Raw genomic sequence first — 16975 nt, 5'->3', positions numbered from 1 at the left:
CAGATGCCCTAATTGCGGGCAGAGGGTGGGTGTGTGCTCAGATCATGTTCCCCCTGGGACGTCCTCAGGGCCGGTGCCAGGTTTGGAGGTGGTAGGAATGTCATCTATCCCTGATCCTGTCCCTGGAGAAGCCCAGAGTGCCCTGCTTCTTCTTCCTGTTTGATAAGAAGTTAGTTTGGGGGCTGGCTTCAGAGGCCGGGGTCGGGGGTTGGGAGGGGCGCACAGCACTGGGTGGGGGGGTGGCCCGGGAGACCTGAGTCCTGGTTGTGCCTCCAGCCACTTCACTCTCCAGGCCTCAGCGTCCGCATCTGCAAAATGACTTTTCTGGCACTTGCTCCTCCCCCCTCCCCCGCCTAGCCTTCCTCTCAGGCCATTCTGAACACCAAGCGGGATAATGATGTCAGTCTCGGGAGGAATGCTAAGTGTGTCAGGCAAGGTGGGTGGGTGTGTCTTGGCATGCAGGGGCTGGGCGTAACTCACCCGCACAGGCCTGTTGCGAGGCCAGCAAGCCTGTTTCTGGATGCTGGGTGTGGGGAGGAGCCAGCGTGAACCCTGGCGCTGTCCCGAGATGCACGGCTGGGCTGGAGCTTGGGGTCCACGAAGAGCTCAGACTCCAGCGGTTCCTGGGGAGCCTAGAAGGGCCTGGGGGCCTGGGTAGCAGGGTCGTAGAAAAGAAGCAGCTAGAGGGGATACCAGTGAAGGATGGGCATCCTGGCTCTAGGAGGGAGGATTCTGTGATGGCTGTGTTTTGGGGTCCATTTCTGGGAAGATTCTCAGAACGAGGCCCTGGTTAAAGGTTCCCTGGGGGCTCTCACAGCTTCTCCAAGATGCTGGGAAGAGGGTGGGCCTGGGAAGGCAGAAGCCCTGGAGAATTGCCCTTTGCCTGCTTGGCTGTCCCCATAGGCCCTGGGGAAGGGGGTTCCCTGGAGGTTGGGTGGGGTCCACACTGCACCCCTGTGGATCCAGACTCAGTCCCTGTCCCCTTGCCCCTTCCAGAGCCCCGGAGCTATGTGGAGTCGGTGGTGCGGACGGCAGTGGCTGGGCCCCGCACTCAGGATCCTGAGCCCAAGAGCTTTAGCGCCCCGGTTGCCCAGGCCTATGGCCGCGAGACACCCCTGAGGAACGGGACCCTGGGAGGCTCCTTTGTCTCCCCCAGCCCCCTTTCCACCAGCAGCCCCATCCTCAGCGCTGACAGGTAAGTGGGGAGGAAGGTCCAGGCCTGGGACAGCACAGATGAGGCCTCTTGGATCTGTCTAGGGCGTGGACAGGCAGAAATCACATCCAGGTTGCTGCCCCTGGGAAACTAGCTCATCGGGGTGCATGGTGAGAGCATCCCCTGAGTGCCAACTCCCCGGGGAGAGTACGAAGGTGAACCAGGCATAGTCCTTACCCCAGGTTTATTTATTTATTTTTAAAAAAATAAATTTATTTATTTTATATTTTTGGCTGTGTTGGGGTCTTCGTTGCTGCACGCAGGCTTTCTCTAGTTGTGGTGAGCGGGGGCTACTCTTCGTTGCGGTGCGTGGGCTTCTCATTTTGGTGGCTTCTCTTGTTGCAGAGCACGGGCCCTAGGCACGCGGGCTTCGGTAGTTGTGGCTCACGGGCTCTAGAGCGCAGGCTCAGTAGTTGTGGCGCAAGGACTTAGTTGCTCCGCGACATGTGGGGTCTTCCCGGACCAGGGCTCGAACCCGTGTCCCCTGCATTGGCAGGAGGATTCTTAACCACTGCGCCACCAGGGAAACCCCTATGTTTTAATTTAAAAAAAATTTTTATTTTTATTTTTTGGCCACACCACGCGGCATGAGGGATCTTATTTCCCAACCAGGGATGGACCCCGTGCCCCCTGCAGTGGAAGTGTGGAGTCTTAACCACTGGACTGCCAGGGAAGTCCCCTTCCCCCAAGTTTAAAATCGAACACGAGTAATTACTATGTGGTGAGTGCTTCCTGTGTGTCAGGCATTTTGCTAAGTGCTTTCTGTTTAAACCTCACAGCAATCCTATGAGGTAGGTACTATTATTATTCACACTTCTCAGAAGAAGAAACTGAGGCAGAGAGACATAAAGTAGCTTATTCAAGGTCCTACAGCTAAATAATAGCAGAAATAGGGTTCAAACCAAAGGTGTGTGGCTCCGAACCCACATCTCTATCCTTCCCCACAGACCTGCGTTACGGTGCCCGCCGGTCACGGGGTGAGAGTCACATGTGCCCAAAGCAGATGTGTAAGCCAAGATCTCCGAGCAAGAGGCCGCTGTTTCTGGCTTGAGATGCAGAGAGGGTCTCTGGGGGCTGGAAGTATTTGTGCTGAGGCCAGAAGGATGAGCAGGGGTTGAAAGGTGAAGCGGGAGGGAAAGGCCCTTGCAGAAGGACAGCACGGCAAGGACAGAGACGGGGGTGTGGAGGTGTTGGGCATGGGGGCCTCGGGCACGCAGCTGCTGGTGAGGGGTTGCTGTAGGGTTAGAGGAGGGATGTCTTGGAGGATGGCCGGCTGGCGTTCTGAGGGGTGTCAGACAGAAAGGGTAGCCTGAAATTTCCCAGAGAGCGAGGCTCCTGTGTTTGGCGTGCAGTGAGAAGCTGCTTGACTGGGGGGTGGGGGCGAGGCTTTATGATGGGGAGACGGGGAAGGCAACATAGGAGAGGGACCCTGAGAGAAGCCTAGGCAGGGCAAAGGGTGCCAGGTGGGGAGGGGCCCCGGAGAGCCTGCCCTGGAGGCCGGAACTCGCCTCCAGGAGGGGAGCCTACCCCGACCATCCCTTCCCATGTCCACTGCCCTTCCCAGCCCGGGACCCCACGGGGCCCGGTAACTGTCCAGCCACCTCTTCACACTTCTGCAGGTGGAGGGGTGTGCCAGGCTTGCGGTGTACCTGCACTGGTCCAGGGTAATGCACCCCTCCCGGGTTGGGGCGGGGGGCGTGGGTGAGCAGAGGCAGTTTTCTTCTGGAGTCTAAGAATTTGAAACCTCAAGCCAAGCACACACCCCCAGTCCACCTCACCCCCTCCCCAGCCTCCTGATGGCTCCATTTTTGGAAAGGTCTGCCTCTGGGCAGAAGCTGCATTCTTCTTTTAGAGGAAAGGAGATTTTCCTCACCTCTCCAGCCACCCTTGCTGATATTCAGGGAGTGCTGATATTAGGAAGTTTTCACCGTTTCTCACTCCTCAAATTCCTCCTGCAGTAGGCCTCAGGAAGCCAGCTTCTCCTCCAGGATTAATCATCCAGAACTCCATTTCCATGTCCCCAGCCCCTGCTGTGAAGCCTGACCTATCCCCCCATTCCTCAGAATCCAGGTTATTCTTGTACCGAAGTGGTGTCCCATCCCTTCTGGGATGCGAGGTAGACTTTGTCCTGGCCTGGCCCCTGACCTTCTCCCTGCCCTTGGCTCTTGCCTGGCCCGCCCACCTCACATCACCCAGGGGACCTGAGCTTATCCAACCTGGCCCAGGGTGTGGCCGGCCAGCCTCCAGGCTCCTCCCAGTCTGCGGCTCCAGGCTTTGGAGCATCCTCTTATGTAAGGACCTTCCCCACCCCCCTGCCCCAGGGGCTGCTGGTGCAGAGCTTGCCTGCTACCTCCCTGCAGCTGCTGCTTATGCGTGGCCCCTGTCAACCTTTGTTTCTCCTGCCGTATCATCGAGGAATAGAAGTTTGGGTCTGGAAGGACTCAGAGTCAGCTAACCTATTTCCCTCATTTTACACGTGGGAAAACTTTTAACAAGCAGAATCCAGGTTTCCCAACTCACAAGCCATGGACTTGTATCAGTACTTAACTTCAGAGGAGAACCTTTGACTGTGGCCATTCCCCCAGGTACAGTGCCCTCTGAGCTGAATTTTATCAGTCTTAGAATTGAGAGCGACCTCTGAGCTCATCTCATCTAACCTCCCAATGGAGGAAATTTCCTCCACAGCATTCGGGTCTAGAGGTTGGTCAGTCTCTGCTTAAATGCTCCTAATGATGGGAGTCTCATTACCGTGTAAAGCAGCCTGCTCCATTAGTGGCCAGATCCAATGGCTAGAATGCAGATCTTATAATGAGCTGAAATCTCCTGTGAGATTTCTTCATCTTTGCTGTTTTGGAGCTACCCAGGAATGGATGCCCAGTTACACTCTCAGTGTTTAAAGATGCTGATAGCACACCTGGGGAAACTGAGTCAAGGTGAGGATACTTCCAGTAGGAACAGGATCCAAGTGGTTAACCCCCTCTCCAGTGTTCAGTTTCTGTGATGCTGGAGGGAGCAACAGGACAGCCACCTTCAGTTTCGATAGGAGAGATCTCGCTCTGACTTGTGGTTGAGCAGTCAGGGTGGTGCTTGAGGATATATGGGCTTTGGAATCAGACACAGCTGAGTTGAAATCCTGGTCTTTTTTGAGCTGTGTGGGTGTGAGCCTATTGCTTAACCTCTCTGAGCCTCAGTTTTGTCTTCTGATGTTCATAGGGTGACGTATAAAAGCCCTAACTTTACTGTGCATGTGAGGGGAGCTTTTATTGTTATCATTAGTGGTTGGAGGGAGGGCTGAGGGTTCACTGAAAGCCTGTCCTTCACTAAATGCCGTTTGGTGACATCTTGACCTGCCCCGTCTCTCTCTAGCACTTCAGTGGGGAGTTTCCCATCAGGGGAGAGCAGCGACCAGGGCCCGCGGACACCCACCCAGCCTCTGCTGGATTCTGGCTTCCGCTCCGGCAGCCTGGGCCAGCCCAGCCCTTCGGCTCAGAGAAGCTACCAGAGCTCTTCTCCTCTCCCGACTGCGGGCAACATCTACAGCAGCCCCGACTACTCACTTCAGCAGTTCAGCTCCCCGGAAAGCCAGACCCGGTCTCAGTTCAGTGTGGCGGGCGTCCACACGGTGCCTGGGAGCCCTCAGGCACGGCACAGGACAGTGGGCACCAACACTCCCTCTAGTCCTGGCTTTGTCCGCCGGGCCGTGAATCCCAGCATGGCTGCCCCCAGCAGCCCCAGTTTGAGCCACCGCCAGGTGATGGGTCCACCCGGAACTGGTTTCCATGGTAACACTGTCTCCAGCCCCCAGAGCAGTGCAGCAACCACTCCGGGAAGCCCCAGCCTGGGTCGGCACCCTGGGGCCCACCAGGTTTCAAGCCTCCATGGCAATGTGGCCACCACTCCAGGGAGCCCCAGCCTGGGCCGGCACCCTGGGGCCCACCAAGGCAACCTGGCCTCCAGTCTCCACGGCAACGCAGTAGCCAGCCCCGGAAGCCCCAGCCTGGGCCGTCACTTGGGAGGGTCTGGATCTGTGGTTCCTGGCAGCCCCAGCTTGGACCGGCAGGTGGCCTATGGTGGCTACTCCACCCCTGAGGACCGGAGACCCACGCTGTCCCGACAGAGCAGCGCCTCGGGCTACCAGGCCCCTTCCACGCCCTCCTTTCCTGTGTCCCCTGCCTACTACCCCGGCCTGAGCAACCCCGCCACCTCCCCCTCGCCAGATTCAGCAGCCTTCCGACAAGGGAGCCCGACACCGGCCTTGCCAGAGAAGCGGAGGATGTCCATGGGAGACCGAGCGGGCAGCCTCCCCAACTACGCCACCGTCAACGGGAAGGTGTCGTCCTCGCCTGTCGCCAGCGGCATGTCCAGTCCCAGCGGGGGCAGCGCCGTCTCCTTCTCCCACACTCTGCCCGACTTCTCCAAGTACTCCATGCCAGGTGCGCCCTCCTTCCGTGTCATCTCTCCGGCTGACAGATGAAGCCCACCGGTTAGGATATCTGTGCTAGTCTCTGTTCTGACATCTCCTTGGCAGACAGCCTTGGGTGGATCACTGACTTCTGGGCCTCAGATTCCTTACCTGTGTAATGGGAGTTGGAGCTGTGGTCGTGGCAGCAGTGGGGGCAGGGATGGGGAGGTGGATGCGATGATGGCACTGCTGTTACGATGCTCTTCACCATCGTCATAGCCCCCACCACTTGTTGAGCACATGCTCTGTGCCAGGCTCTGAGCCAAGGACTATCTCATCAGTCCTCATGGCCACCTGGCAAAGTGGGTATGATGTTGCCCATTTTGCACATTTCACACATGGCCACCTGGCAAAGTGGGTATTATTTTGCCCATTTTGCACATTATTTTGCCAGCCCACAGCACGGTTCCCACCTTTTGATCCCCACTTTGCGCACATCACTAATAATAGATCTGGCAGCCGGAGCGATATGGCACAAAGCCGAGGGTTAAGCATTTTTACTGGAGTCTAGTTTCTACCAACCCGGCTTCACTGAAGCCCACGCAGTTTTGCACACTGAATTCTTCTCTCATCGTCAGAACTGGGCATCTTTTGCCTCCACGTAGAGGGCTCATTTTCTAAACAAAAAGGTCAGGGTGTCAGCTGATCTGCAGCTTCTCAGCCAGATCTCGAACCTGACTATGTGCAGAGCAGCCCTGGAGCCCTGGGGCATTTGAGGAAGATTTAGAACGCTGCAGGCAGCCTGGGATGGGCCCCAGCTGCCCAGATTCTCAGTATCACTCCCAGGTCCTGCCCTGAGCCTGCTAAATGACACTGCACACCCCTGCTTCCTGCTGCCCGCCAGAGACATCTGGTTCCCAGCCCCAGTTCTTGGAGGATGCAGAACTTCTAGTAGTTGGGACATTTCCTGTTTCCCACCATCTTCCTTGCTTAAAATAGCCATGGGAGTCAACACAGGAAGGCACATGGGGCTGCAGCCACCTCTGACAGCTCATTAGACAGGCCCCAGTAGCCCCAGGGCCTGGGGCTTTGGAGCAGAGAGAGGCAGCTTGCACAGTTGTACAGCCCAGCTGCCTAGCCCAGAGGCCCTGCTAAGTGCACAGCTGCCAGGAAAAGGAGCTGACCTACCCCATCTCTGTCCTCCAGAAACAGATCCCAGAAGGCTAGCAGAGTGTAAATGACAAGTTGAAATTGACTAAGCACCAGACACACAGCCCAACCCGCATCTCTAGTCTGTGCCCTGAACTTTACAGCACCGTGAGCACAGGCTCCTCTGTTCCAGCCTCTCACTGACGAAAGGAGAGGAAACGTGCAGATTTGGAATATTCTTTTTTACCCTTCTCCCCCATCCTCCCTTTGTTTTCTTTGGTGCCAAAAGATGAAGGAAGAGGTTGGAGAGTGAGACCCACATGTCCTAATACCCAGCCAGGAAGATATGGTAAAGCTCACACCAAACTGGCTGCTGCATCTTCTTACCTGGGAAGGTCTTACAGAAGCCTTACTGTGGACCATCTGTGTGACTTGGGCAAGTTGCTCTCCCTCTCTGAACCTCACATTCCTCGCTTGTAAAGTAATAGGTTGGATCAGGTGCTCTCTGAGCTCCTCCAGAACCTAACATTCTATGAAAGCATCCCTAGTCTGCAAAGCGTCTGGGGTGGGGATGTCTGCCAGAGAAGTGGGGTCTGTGACACTCAGTAGATGGCCTCTTAATTCTAGGCCAACCCTTCTCCTATTTGTCCCAGGCAGGGCAGGAGCAATCTTTTTGCTCGTACCTGAGGCAGAACCCGGGCTTTCCATATGGGAAGTGAGGCGGAGCTTGGGGAAAGTGGACAGAAGTGTGTTTTTCTGCTCTCATCCTCAAGGTTGTTATGATAGAGTTGGGAAATTGAGCCCATGGAGAAAGGGACTAGAAGGTGGGAGAGAAACTTCGGGAAGGGGTTAGTCTGAATCTTCTAGAGAAAGGGGGAGATGGGATGGAGTAGGGCTCTCCCTGGCTTGGTGAGAATGCTGTTCAGGCTCTTCAACAGGAGGGCAGCTCCATGAGCCACGGTGGTTGTTGGAAGACAGGGAGAGGATGCGAAAGCAGGTCAAGGCCCCTTCCAGCAATGCTCTGATGATGTTTGAGCAGACTAGCTTTCTGTGTTAGTTTCCTAGGTCAGCCATAACAAAGGACCACACATTTGGTGGCTTAAGATAACAGAACTTTATTCTGTCACAGTAGCTGAGGCTGGAAATCCAAAATCAAGGTATTGGCAGGATTGGTTCCTTCTGGAGACTCTGAGGGAGACTGTGTTCTAGGCTTTTGTCTTAGCTTCTCATGGTGGCTGGCAGTCTTGGGGTCCCTTGGCTTGTAGATGCATCTCCCCAATCTCTGCCTCCATCTTCACATGACACTCTCCCCTTGTGTCTCCCTGTCCCTTTCCTTCTTTTTATAAGGACACCAGTCATATTGGATTGGGGTCCACCCTAATCCAGCACGACTGCATCTTAACTTGTTTACATCTGCAAAGACCCTATTTCCAAATAAGGTCCCATTCACAGGTACTGGGGGTTATTCCAACATACCTTTTTGGGGGACAGAGATGGAGACTCATAACACCTTCTTTCCCTCTCCTTCTCCTTTAGACAACAGCCCTGAGACGCGGGCTAAAGTGAAGTTTGTCCAGGACACTTCCAAGTATTGGTACAAGCCCGAGATCTCCAGAGAGCAGGGTAAGTGCTGGGTGGCGCCGAAGGTCCTGGGGTCCATCTGAGGTCACAGCTGGCTGCTGCCCACCTTGTCTTCCCTGGGCAAGGGACATAAGCAGACTCATTCCTCTTTGCAGTAGGTGGTGGTCACAGAGAGGAGCTGGGACCAAGGTTGGACAGTAAGAGGCACCTCCCCACAGTGAAGTGTTGGGGAGCAGGAGCAGTGGTTGTAGCTGTTTCTTTAAAAGCAGCAAAGTCTTGGTTTTCCAGGGCAGAAGAAAAGTCTGGCCCAGATAATATGAAACCTTAGCTCTCCATCTGCATGATGTGGGAGATTTTTGCCCATGTTACAGAAAAAAACATAGTTGGGATTGTGGGGATGGAGATGAGAGACCTCAGCCCCTAAGGGAAGTCTGTGTGAATGCAGGGCGGGGTGGCTTCCAGCCAGGGGTCAGATCCGGACAGTTTTCTTTGGAACACCCCCATCTATTTGTTTACTCACTGTATGGGATGCTTTCGTGCTGTGATGGCAGCGATGAGTAGTTGTAGCCGACACTGCATGGCCTGCAAAGCCTGAACTATTTACTGTCTGGCTACTTATGGAAAAACTTTGCTGACTCTAGTGTAGGAGGACCCTTAGGAGGGTTTACATTTTAACTTTAAGGACTCTCATCTCATGAGAAAGAATGAGGTTCGAGACCTGATGAGACTTAAGCCAGTGCATCAATTTCTCATTTCCTCTTGTCTCCTCCCGATTCAGCCATCGCCCTCCTTAAGGACCAGGAGCCAGGGGCTTTCATCATCCGAGACAGCCACTCCTTCCGAGGAGCCTATGGGCTGGCCATGAAGGTGTCTTCGCCCCCTCCGACCATCATGCAGCAGAATAAAAAAGGTAACACTAGCTTGTCCACTGGGGCCTCAGGACTAGGTGGTCCCTACAGTCTCTTTAGGTCCTGAGCTGCCAGAAGACGAGGGGTGGGTATGTGGGGTGGGCAGGTCTCTTAATTCTCATGGGAGCTGGTCCCTTCTAATCAGACTCTTCAGAAGAGCAGGTCTTGGGCTTGGTGATGATTGAGGTCAGAGAACAGGGAAGCAAGATGACTGGGACCCTGTGATTGAGTTTCCTTGAGGGGTGGGCTAGCAGTGGTGGTCTCTCCATCCCAGGGCTCTGGCCGTGTTATCGCTGTGACCCTTTCTCCATCACAGCCCAGCACACTGGAGAAGTTGGAAGTAGTGCTGGGAGGTGGCAGAAGGACACCGTGGGCAGTGACCCATCCACGTTTCTTTCTCTTCATCCCAGGGGACATGACTCATGAGCTCGTGAGGCATTTCCTGATAGAGACGAGCCCCAGAGGAGTCAAGCTCAAGGGCTGCCCCAACGAGCCAAACTTCGGTGAGCTGTCCCCGCCTCCGTCCCCACGGTCTCAGGCCTGTCCCAGGTTCCCCGCTGCAGCTTCTGCCCGTCACCCTTGTCATAGACGCAGCAGAGAAATGCACGGCGACTCCCTTCCTCTGTGCTGTGGCGCCTTCACTCTGCCAGATTTCTTTCTGTATTTGTCCTACCCCGCGGAGACTTGTTACCATTATCACTGGAATAACAACTATAGCAACAGCTGCCTTTATCCACTACCTACTATGTGAAAGCCACCTTAGGTACCTTATATCACTTCTGGTCTCCCGACCATCCTGCGTGGTAGGTGCCATCGTCCCATTTTACACATGAGGGAACTGAGATTTATCCAGGGACACACAGCTAATAAGTTACTGAGTGGGGATTTGATCCCATCTCATCCTTTGACACTTCTGCTGCACTCTCCTGAGTGGAGCCCTGGCAGCCGGAGGGATTTAGGAGAGATGCTGAGAGTAACTTTCGATAAAGAAAAGTTGTGGGGTAACCGTCTGACGGCTAGAGTGAGCCTTTAGAATCTTATCCCTTGGATCTTGCTGTCAAAGAGGGAGTGAATTTTCAGCTTTGTGGGTGGGATGAGGGAGAGGTAATAAAGAAGCTAAAGATCATGGACAGTGGGGTGGGGTGGGTATGCTTCCTCAGTGCCCCTGACGTGCTCCCAGTAACGCTGCCTCTGCCGGCTGTCTCCCTCCCTGCAGGATCTCTGTCTGCCCTGGTCTACCAGCACTCCATCATCCCACTGGCTCTGCCCTGTAAGCTGGTCATTCCAAACCGAGGTAGGAACCTGAGACTCCTCGCCCTCCAAGCGCACCCTTGTGCTGGCCTCCTTCACGTCTCTGCCCAGCCAGCTGCTCCAGAACGTGCGCCAGGCTTGGAGGAAACGGGTCGTGTTGCCAATCTCGGGAAACTCAAAACCACTCTCCTCTTTATTTTTTCTAATAAGAAAGAAGGGAAAGTTCATTAAAAATCTTAATTCCAGAAACACACATAATTGACTTGCCAGATTGTTCCAGAGAAAATTCTCTGGAGGCTTTAAGAATTCATACTTGAATCCTCAGAATTACGACTCATCCCAGGGGAGGAAATAGAAGCAGGAGACAGCCATGGGGAGGACCGTGTCCGGAGGGTGAGATGGGCATCAGTGGGCAGGGCCAAGGGAGCGGGGAGGGGAAGGCAGAGGTAGGTCATGCGGCATCCAGGTGTGGGAGGGCGGTCTGAATGGAGAGGAGAGAGCACACTCGAGGGACCTCTTAGGGATCCACGTGGCGTGGGAAGGAGACAGGAAGCCCAAGATGTCCCTGGAGTTTCTAGTCTGCATGGCTGAGAGGGTGTTCCCTCGCCGAGGGGACATCGAGCTAATGGGAGGAGCAAGCCCTCTTTCGATTGTGGGAAGTACAAATGGAACTCAAGAGCTTTGGGACGTAAAGGGCGAGAATTTGAGTGAGACACTGGGGCTGGCAAAAGAGATTTTAGTTTCTCTTAGAGAGGTGTCCCAGCCTCGGAGGAAGGCGGATGGACCCCCCAGACCTTTCAACAGCACAGGCTTCCGTTATGCAGCCCCAGATACACGGGGCTCCCGCGAGGGGAGGGGAATATGCCTGGCCCTGAACTTGAGGTCTAGGAACCGGTAACTGGGGTGCCTTCTCCCCATGCTCTCTGTCCAATAATAGGATATTCGAAATTGTGTCCGGGACTTGCTTTCAGTCTCTCTTGGAGGTCCTGGGGTTATGTCCATACTTAAAACCTCCAATATTATTTGGCCATATCTATGTATCCAATTCGATTCATTGAATTATTAATGATAATTGACCACTATTATCAACTTAAAAGTTCAAATACTATTTAAATAGCCCTATTAACCACATGATTTAGACACTAATTAAATTATATTTCTAAGGAATTTAGCAAAGTAATTTAATAATTATAAAACTGCTCTTTATTTACATTGTATAAACCAGCGGTTCTCACAGTATGGGCCCCAGCACCATATGGGCCCCAACAGCATATGGTCCCAGCACCCCTGGGAACTTGTTAAAAATGTAGATATTCTCAAGCCCCACCTAATCAGAAGCTTTAGGGTGGTGCCCAGAAATCTGTGTTTTAACAAGCCTGCACACCAAAGTCTGAGAAATGCTGGTATAAACAGTACTCAGTTCTTCTTCTTCTTATTATTATTCAGTATTGAAATTGTAGTTGTGCTGCATTGTGGTTTAATGAATTAGGGCATTTACTGATCTACACATAAGACACGTCAATGCAAAACAACCATATCAGTTGCCACTTGAAGGCTTGCTTTATGTCAGCCGCTGAACTAACACTGTACACGGAACACCTCAAGAACCCAGGGCAGTGGGAACTCTCATCATCACCTCCGCTTTATAGATACTTGGCAAGTGACTGGATGAGCATCTGACCCCTGCCCTGTTGGACTCCACAGCTCCCAACCATGTGCTGAATACTTAGAGCAATCCCTGGACATTCAAACTGGACACACGTGCTAACTGCCAGGGCTTGTTATGAGAAGCGGTATCCGTTGCACAAAGTATTTGCAGAGCTAGCCTGAGGCCCAGCCAACCTTGTGCTTCTTTCCAGCTCTGGAGTTTTAATTACCAGCTGAATTAAATTTTTGTCTCAGACCCCACAGATGAATCAAAAGACAGCTCGGGCCCTGCCAACTCAACCAGTGACCTGCTGAAGCAAGGGGCAGGTGAGTGGCCACCCCAGACGGGATCCCTGCCCAGGCCTTTCCTCCCCCCTGGCCCTGTACCCTCCGGCTGGTGCAGGCTGGATATCTCTCCCAGACCCAGATGTCTCTGGGCTGACCACATTTGTGTGTGCAGATGCCTTGGCCCAAGGCTGGCCTGAAATTTATCTGCTATCTTCTCCCTGAAGAGAGGACCTGGGGATGGTTCCTACCCACTTCAGCCCCCATGACACCTCCTTGGGTGGGTTTCTTCCAGCCTGCAACGTGCTCTTCATCAACTCTGTGGACATGGAGTCACTCACTGGGCCACAGGCCATCTCCAAAGCCACTTCTGAGACACTGGCTACTGACCCCACGCCGGCTGCCACCATCGTCCACTTCAAAGTTTCTGCCCAGGGAATTACACTGACTGACAACCAGAGAAAGTAAGATTCTTTCCTTTTGTTTTTAAAGATGGTGGTTTTTTGTTTGTTTTTGTTTTTTATTAGTTAATTAATTAATTTATTTTTAGCTGCTTTGGATCTTTGTTGCTGAGCGCAGGCTTTTCTTTTTAGTTGCAGCGAGCGGGGGCTACTCTTCGTTGGGATGCGCGGGCTTCTCATTGTGGTGGCTTCTCTTGTTGCAGAGCACGGGCTCTAGGCGCACGGGCTTCAGTAGTTGTGGCACGCAGGCTCAGTAGTTGTGGCTCGTGGGCTCCGTAGTTGTGGCTCGCGGGCTCTAGAGTGCAGGCAGTAGTTGTGGTGCACGGGCTTAGTTGCTCCACGGCATGTGGGATCTTCCCGGACCAGGGATTGAACCTGTTTCCCCTGCATTGGCAGGCGGATTCTTAACCACTGCGCCACCAGGGAAGCCCAGTAAGATTCTTCTAATTGCTTCTGTGTTGGGCTCCCCCCAGCCCTGTGACCCATCCGTCCATCCACTTTCTCACCCACTCACCAATTGATCCATCCATTCCTGCATCCATTCATCCCCCATTTATCTTCGCCCACCCATTTATCCCTTCACTAATTTGTCTCCCTCTATCCATCCATCCATCCATCCATCCATCCTTCCTTCCTTCCACAAATATGCCTGAATTTGTTATACAGCTGTAAATGCAACTGATAAAAGTCCCTGCTTTCTAGAGCAGAGGCCCTTCCTCTCGTGCTCTCTCCCCAGCCCCTTTTCTTCCTCCTCCAGAGTTCCCCCGTTTCTCATTCCTCAATGCCAGTTTCTTCCTTCTTTTCCTAGCCTCTAGGATTTGGGACATGTTTCTATGAGACATCTCTCTGTCCCTATGCATGGCTTTATGTCCCCAGAGGGAGCAGCCCAGGCCATCATGCTCAGAAGGGAAAGGCTGTGTCGACCTGTGACAGCCACAGGTGGTGGCCTGACCTGAAGGAGGGGGGTGGGGAAGAGCAGTCACTTCAGCACTCATTCTCTGTTTATCTGATGTGTGTGCCACAGACTGTTCTTCAGACGACACTACCCCCTCAACACCATCACCTTCTGTGACCTGGATCCACAGGAGAGGAAGTAAGTCTCTTGTAGACACTTGCCTTCCCAGCCATCTTTCGAACACTGAAGTCTGTGTGTAAGCATGTACGTGTGTGTGTGTGTGTGTGTGTGTGCATTCTTGGCTCAATTTGAAGATCTGCCCATGCCTGTGGGACCGTGAGTAGCTGTGTTGGCATCTTTTTGAGTTTTTCCCGCCACCAATTTGAAGCCCCTCCCAGGGACCCAAACGCCTGCTTCTACCCTTCTGACCCTGAAGCTGCTTCTCCTCTCCACGTTGGGGAAAGCTCCTTGGGAGGCAGGCCGCAGTGCTCTCTCCACTGTGAATGCCCTGCTGCATGATCTTTGGAGGCTCCCACCCCCCTGGCACAGGGGCTCTGCCTTCCCCCAGGGGTCCGGGCACACCCGGGGCTGGGCTCTGAGGGAGAAGTGGTGGTTTACGCTGTGCCGTCATTCTCTCCACAGGTGGATGAAGACGGAGGGTGGTTCCCCTGCTAAGTAAGTATGCTTCTCCCCTACCCGGCTGGCTGGTCTTTGTGCTCCTTGGCTGGGGGAGAGGGGCGTGCGGGAGTGGGTTTAGAATCCAGGAACAGGGGGTAGGCAAAGGGCAGCTCTGGAGAAAAGCTTGCCCAGGCAGCCAGGTCTTTGGCCTTCTCCTGCCTCGAGGCCAAAGGCCCAGCCTCCAGTCTTGTCCCCTTCCCTCTCTCAGGACCAGACCAGCAGGGGTCTGAGGAAAGGATCTGAAAGTTGAGAGTTTTATTGGAGGTGACGGCAGTGGGGCAGGGGTTGTTTAAATGATCTTTTCTGCCGCAATCCTGGCATCCTTGATTCCCATTCCTGCTCTCTTGGCGGACTTCCGTGCATGACGTGGCTGGGCTAGACCTCCACGTCAGACCGCGGGAGTCCGGTAGGTCTGAATTCCTTCCGAAATTCCACTGATGGCCCTGGGGTCCTTTGGTCAATTTTCCATCTAGTTGGCATTTCGTAAGTGCTTCCAGGGAACTAACGCAGCCCTGGGAAAATTCAGACCAACCAGGAGGCTGATTCTGCCCTCCGGTGCCTGATGTTAGCATAGTAGATAAGAGAAGTGTATAAGCAGGCTAAGGTGCTGCAGTGGTTTTCTAACTGTTCCAAGGAACGCTAGGTTCATCAGGTTGTAACTGAGCCGCTCTGAGGGGAGGTACGATTTGCAGTTATTTATCAGGATGAATCAGAGTTTTCTCAGTAAAACCAAAACAAAGTATAGGAGGAATAACCTGGGTACTGAAGCTGACATAAGACTGTCACTATGGTCTATAATTCCACCTTTTACTTTGTCGGACTCACCCAAACAGCCCCATTTTTTTCTCACTGATTGACTTTATCATAGGTAAATGTTACGCTGTTGAATTGATCCATTTACCGCCATAAGTACTGCTGTCACCTTTACATATCCAGACTTCATATAAGATTGGCTTTAGAGAAAGAAAACTTTCACTGTTAAAAAGAAATTAAAACCACTGCTGATTTGGGAAGGTTTGGGGAAAGAACCTATGTTTAAAAATAGGTCTTATGCGACAGGTAGAAATGGGTGTGGGAGCAGGAGAGAGCTGATTTCATGGGGATGGAGCTGGGGAGGCCAGCAGATTGCAAGCTCCCTGAGGGCACGACTGTATCTGCTGTGTGGGAGGGGCTGCTAGATATTTAGTGAGGAAATGAAAGGATGGAGGCAGGGAGGAGGAGAGCGAGGAGGAGGCCCAGTGAGGCCACTGTGGTCCAGACGAGTGGAACTGACCAGGGTCAGCACGATGAAAGCTCCTTCTGGGGGTGTCCATGTAACCGAAAGTGGGGTCTGGCTGCTCCCTGTTCAAAAGCCAATAAAGAGGCCAGGTTGGTGGAAAGGAAAGTTTGCTTTATTTTGGATGCCGGCAACCACGGGGGAGGGTGGATGCCTGCCTGTCCAAAGGCCGGCCCCCACCACACCCCCACTGGCAACCAGGGCGCAAGAGCTTTTATAGACGGAGGGAGGGGGCTACATGCAGAAACAGCACGGTCAGCTCTGATCGTCATCTTGAAATTGGTCATCGGTGGTCTGACCAGCGTCATCTTGATTGTTTTAAGTACAATTCATCTTTAGTTCTGGGGTTGGTTTGTTCGCATTTCCTTGAGGCCAGTTCTTGGAATTGTGGCAGCTTATGTCATAGCTACAGTCTGGTCATCATGTAGTTAACTTCTTCCACCTGGTGGGAGTTTCAGTATCTATAAGACAGCTCACAGGATATGTCTCAGAATATTATCTATAGGCCTTGAGAAGGAACTAAAGGTCCTTAACTATGCTTAGTGACTAAACTACTATTATTTAGTCTTGTCGGACTGTTTTCCTTCGTTTCTGCATTTTCTCTGATTAAACTTATTCTCTGGCTAAAGTTTTTCCACAGACAAAAGGCAGGCGGAGGACATGGGGGGCAAGGACCATAGGGTCCTGCTCTGTTTCATCCAGAGGGGCCGTGTGGGATGGAGGAGACCTCTCCTGGCCCAAGGTCACATAAAGAGTTAGCAGCCCAGCTGAAAAGAGGCCCCCGTGTGCAGTCCTCTCAAAGCTTATCTCAGCCTCCCCTGGGGCTCATGGGGTCATTGGGGTCTCCAAGTCCCTGCCGCCAGCCAGGAGGCCAGAGCTCTGTGTTTGAAGGGTCTTGTCTTACCACCTGGCCCTGCGAAGGGGAGATGGATCTGGGACAGAAGCAGGCTGGTCCCAGGCCTGGAAATTCCTCATTGAGGAGCAGCTTTTGTGCCAAGCTTCCTTCTGATTCGCCCTTATGGAGGCCCAGGAGAGCTCAGGGCTGGACGAGGGTGAGGCAAGCGAGATGCCTCAGGCCCCCAATTTAAGGAGGTGCTCGCTTTTGGGTGCTTGTAAGCGCTCCTCTCTGCCCTTGGGGGCCGAGGTTTCTTGCCGCATCCATTCCTCCAAGCAGAGGAAGGACTTGGGCTACTGTTGAGTTGGCCCTGAGGCCCACAGAGCTGAAATAA

At 53.4% G+C, this 16975-nt stretch overlaps 1 protein-coding gene across 11 annotated transcripts in view; it reads left to right on the top strand.

Annotated features, from left to right (window-relative positions):
* TNS1 (tensin 1) overlaps nucleotides 1-16975 on the top strand; it is a 230354-nt gene that overhangs the window by 207348 nt on the left and 6031 nt on the right. For 10 of the 11 annotated variants that reach the window (XM_082467421.1, XM_082467414.1, XM_082467417.1 and 7 more), the window contains 10 exons: nucleotides 997-1195; nucleotides 4580-5646; nucleotides 8301-8387; nucleotides 9124-9255; nucleotides 9664-9756; nucleotides 10470-10547; nucleotides 12407-12478; nucleotides 12732-12900; nucleotides 13922-13990; nucleotides 14435-14467. In XM_082467421.1, coding sequence (XP_082323547.1) covers nucleotides 997-1195; nucleotides 4580-5646; nucleotides 8301-8387; nucleotides 9124-9255; nucleotides 9664-9756; nucleotides 10470-10547; nucleotides 12407-12478; nucleotides 12732-12900; nucleotides 13922-13990; nucleotides 14435-14467 — 1999 coding nt within the window. The remainder of the gene's footprint in view (nucleotides 1-996; nucleotides 1196-4579; nucleotides 5647-8300; nucleotides 8388-9123; nucleotides 9256-9663; nucleotides 9757-10469; nucleotides 10548-12406; nucleotides 12479-12731; nucleotides 12901-13921; nucleotides 13991-14434; nucleotides 14468-16975) is intronic. The other variant, XM_082467416.1, reaches the window with a different exon arrangement.

The sequence above is a fragment of the Balaenoptera physalus genome, assembly GCF_965194825.1.
Source record: "Balaenoptera physalus genome assembly, chromosome: 6".
NCBI lineage: Eukaryota > Metazoa > Chordata > Mammalia > Artiodactyla > Balaenopteridae > Balaenoptera > Balaenoptera physalus.
The sequence above is the reverse complement of the archived record's forward strand: the minus strand, read 5'-3'. Positions and strand labels throughout refer to the sequence as shown.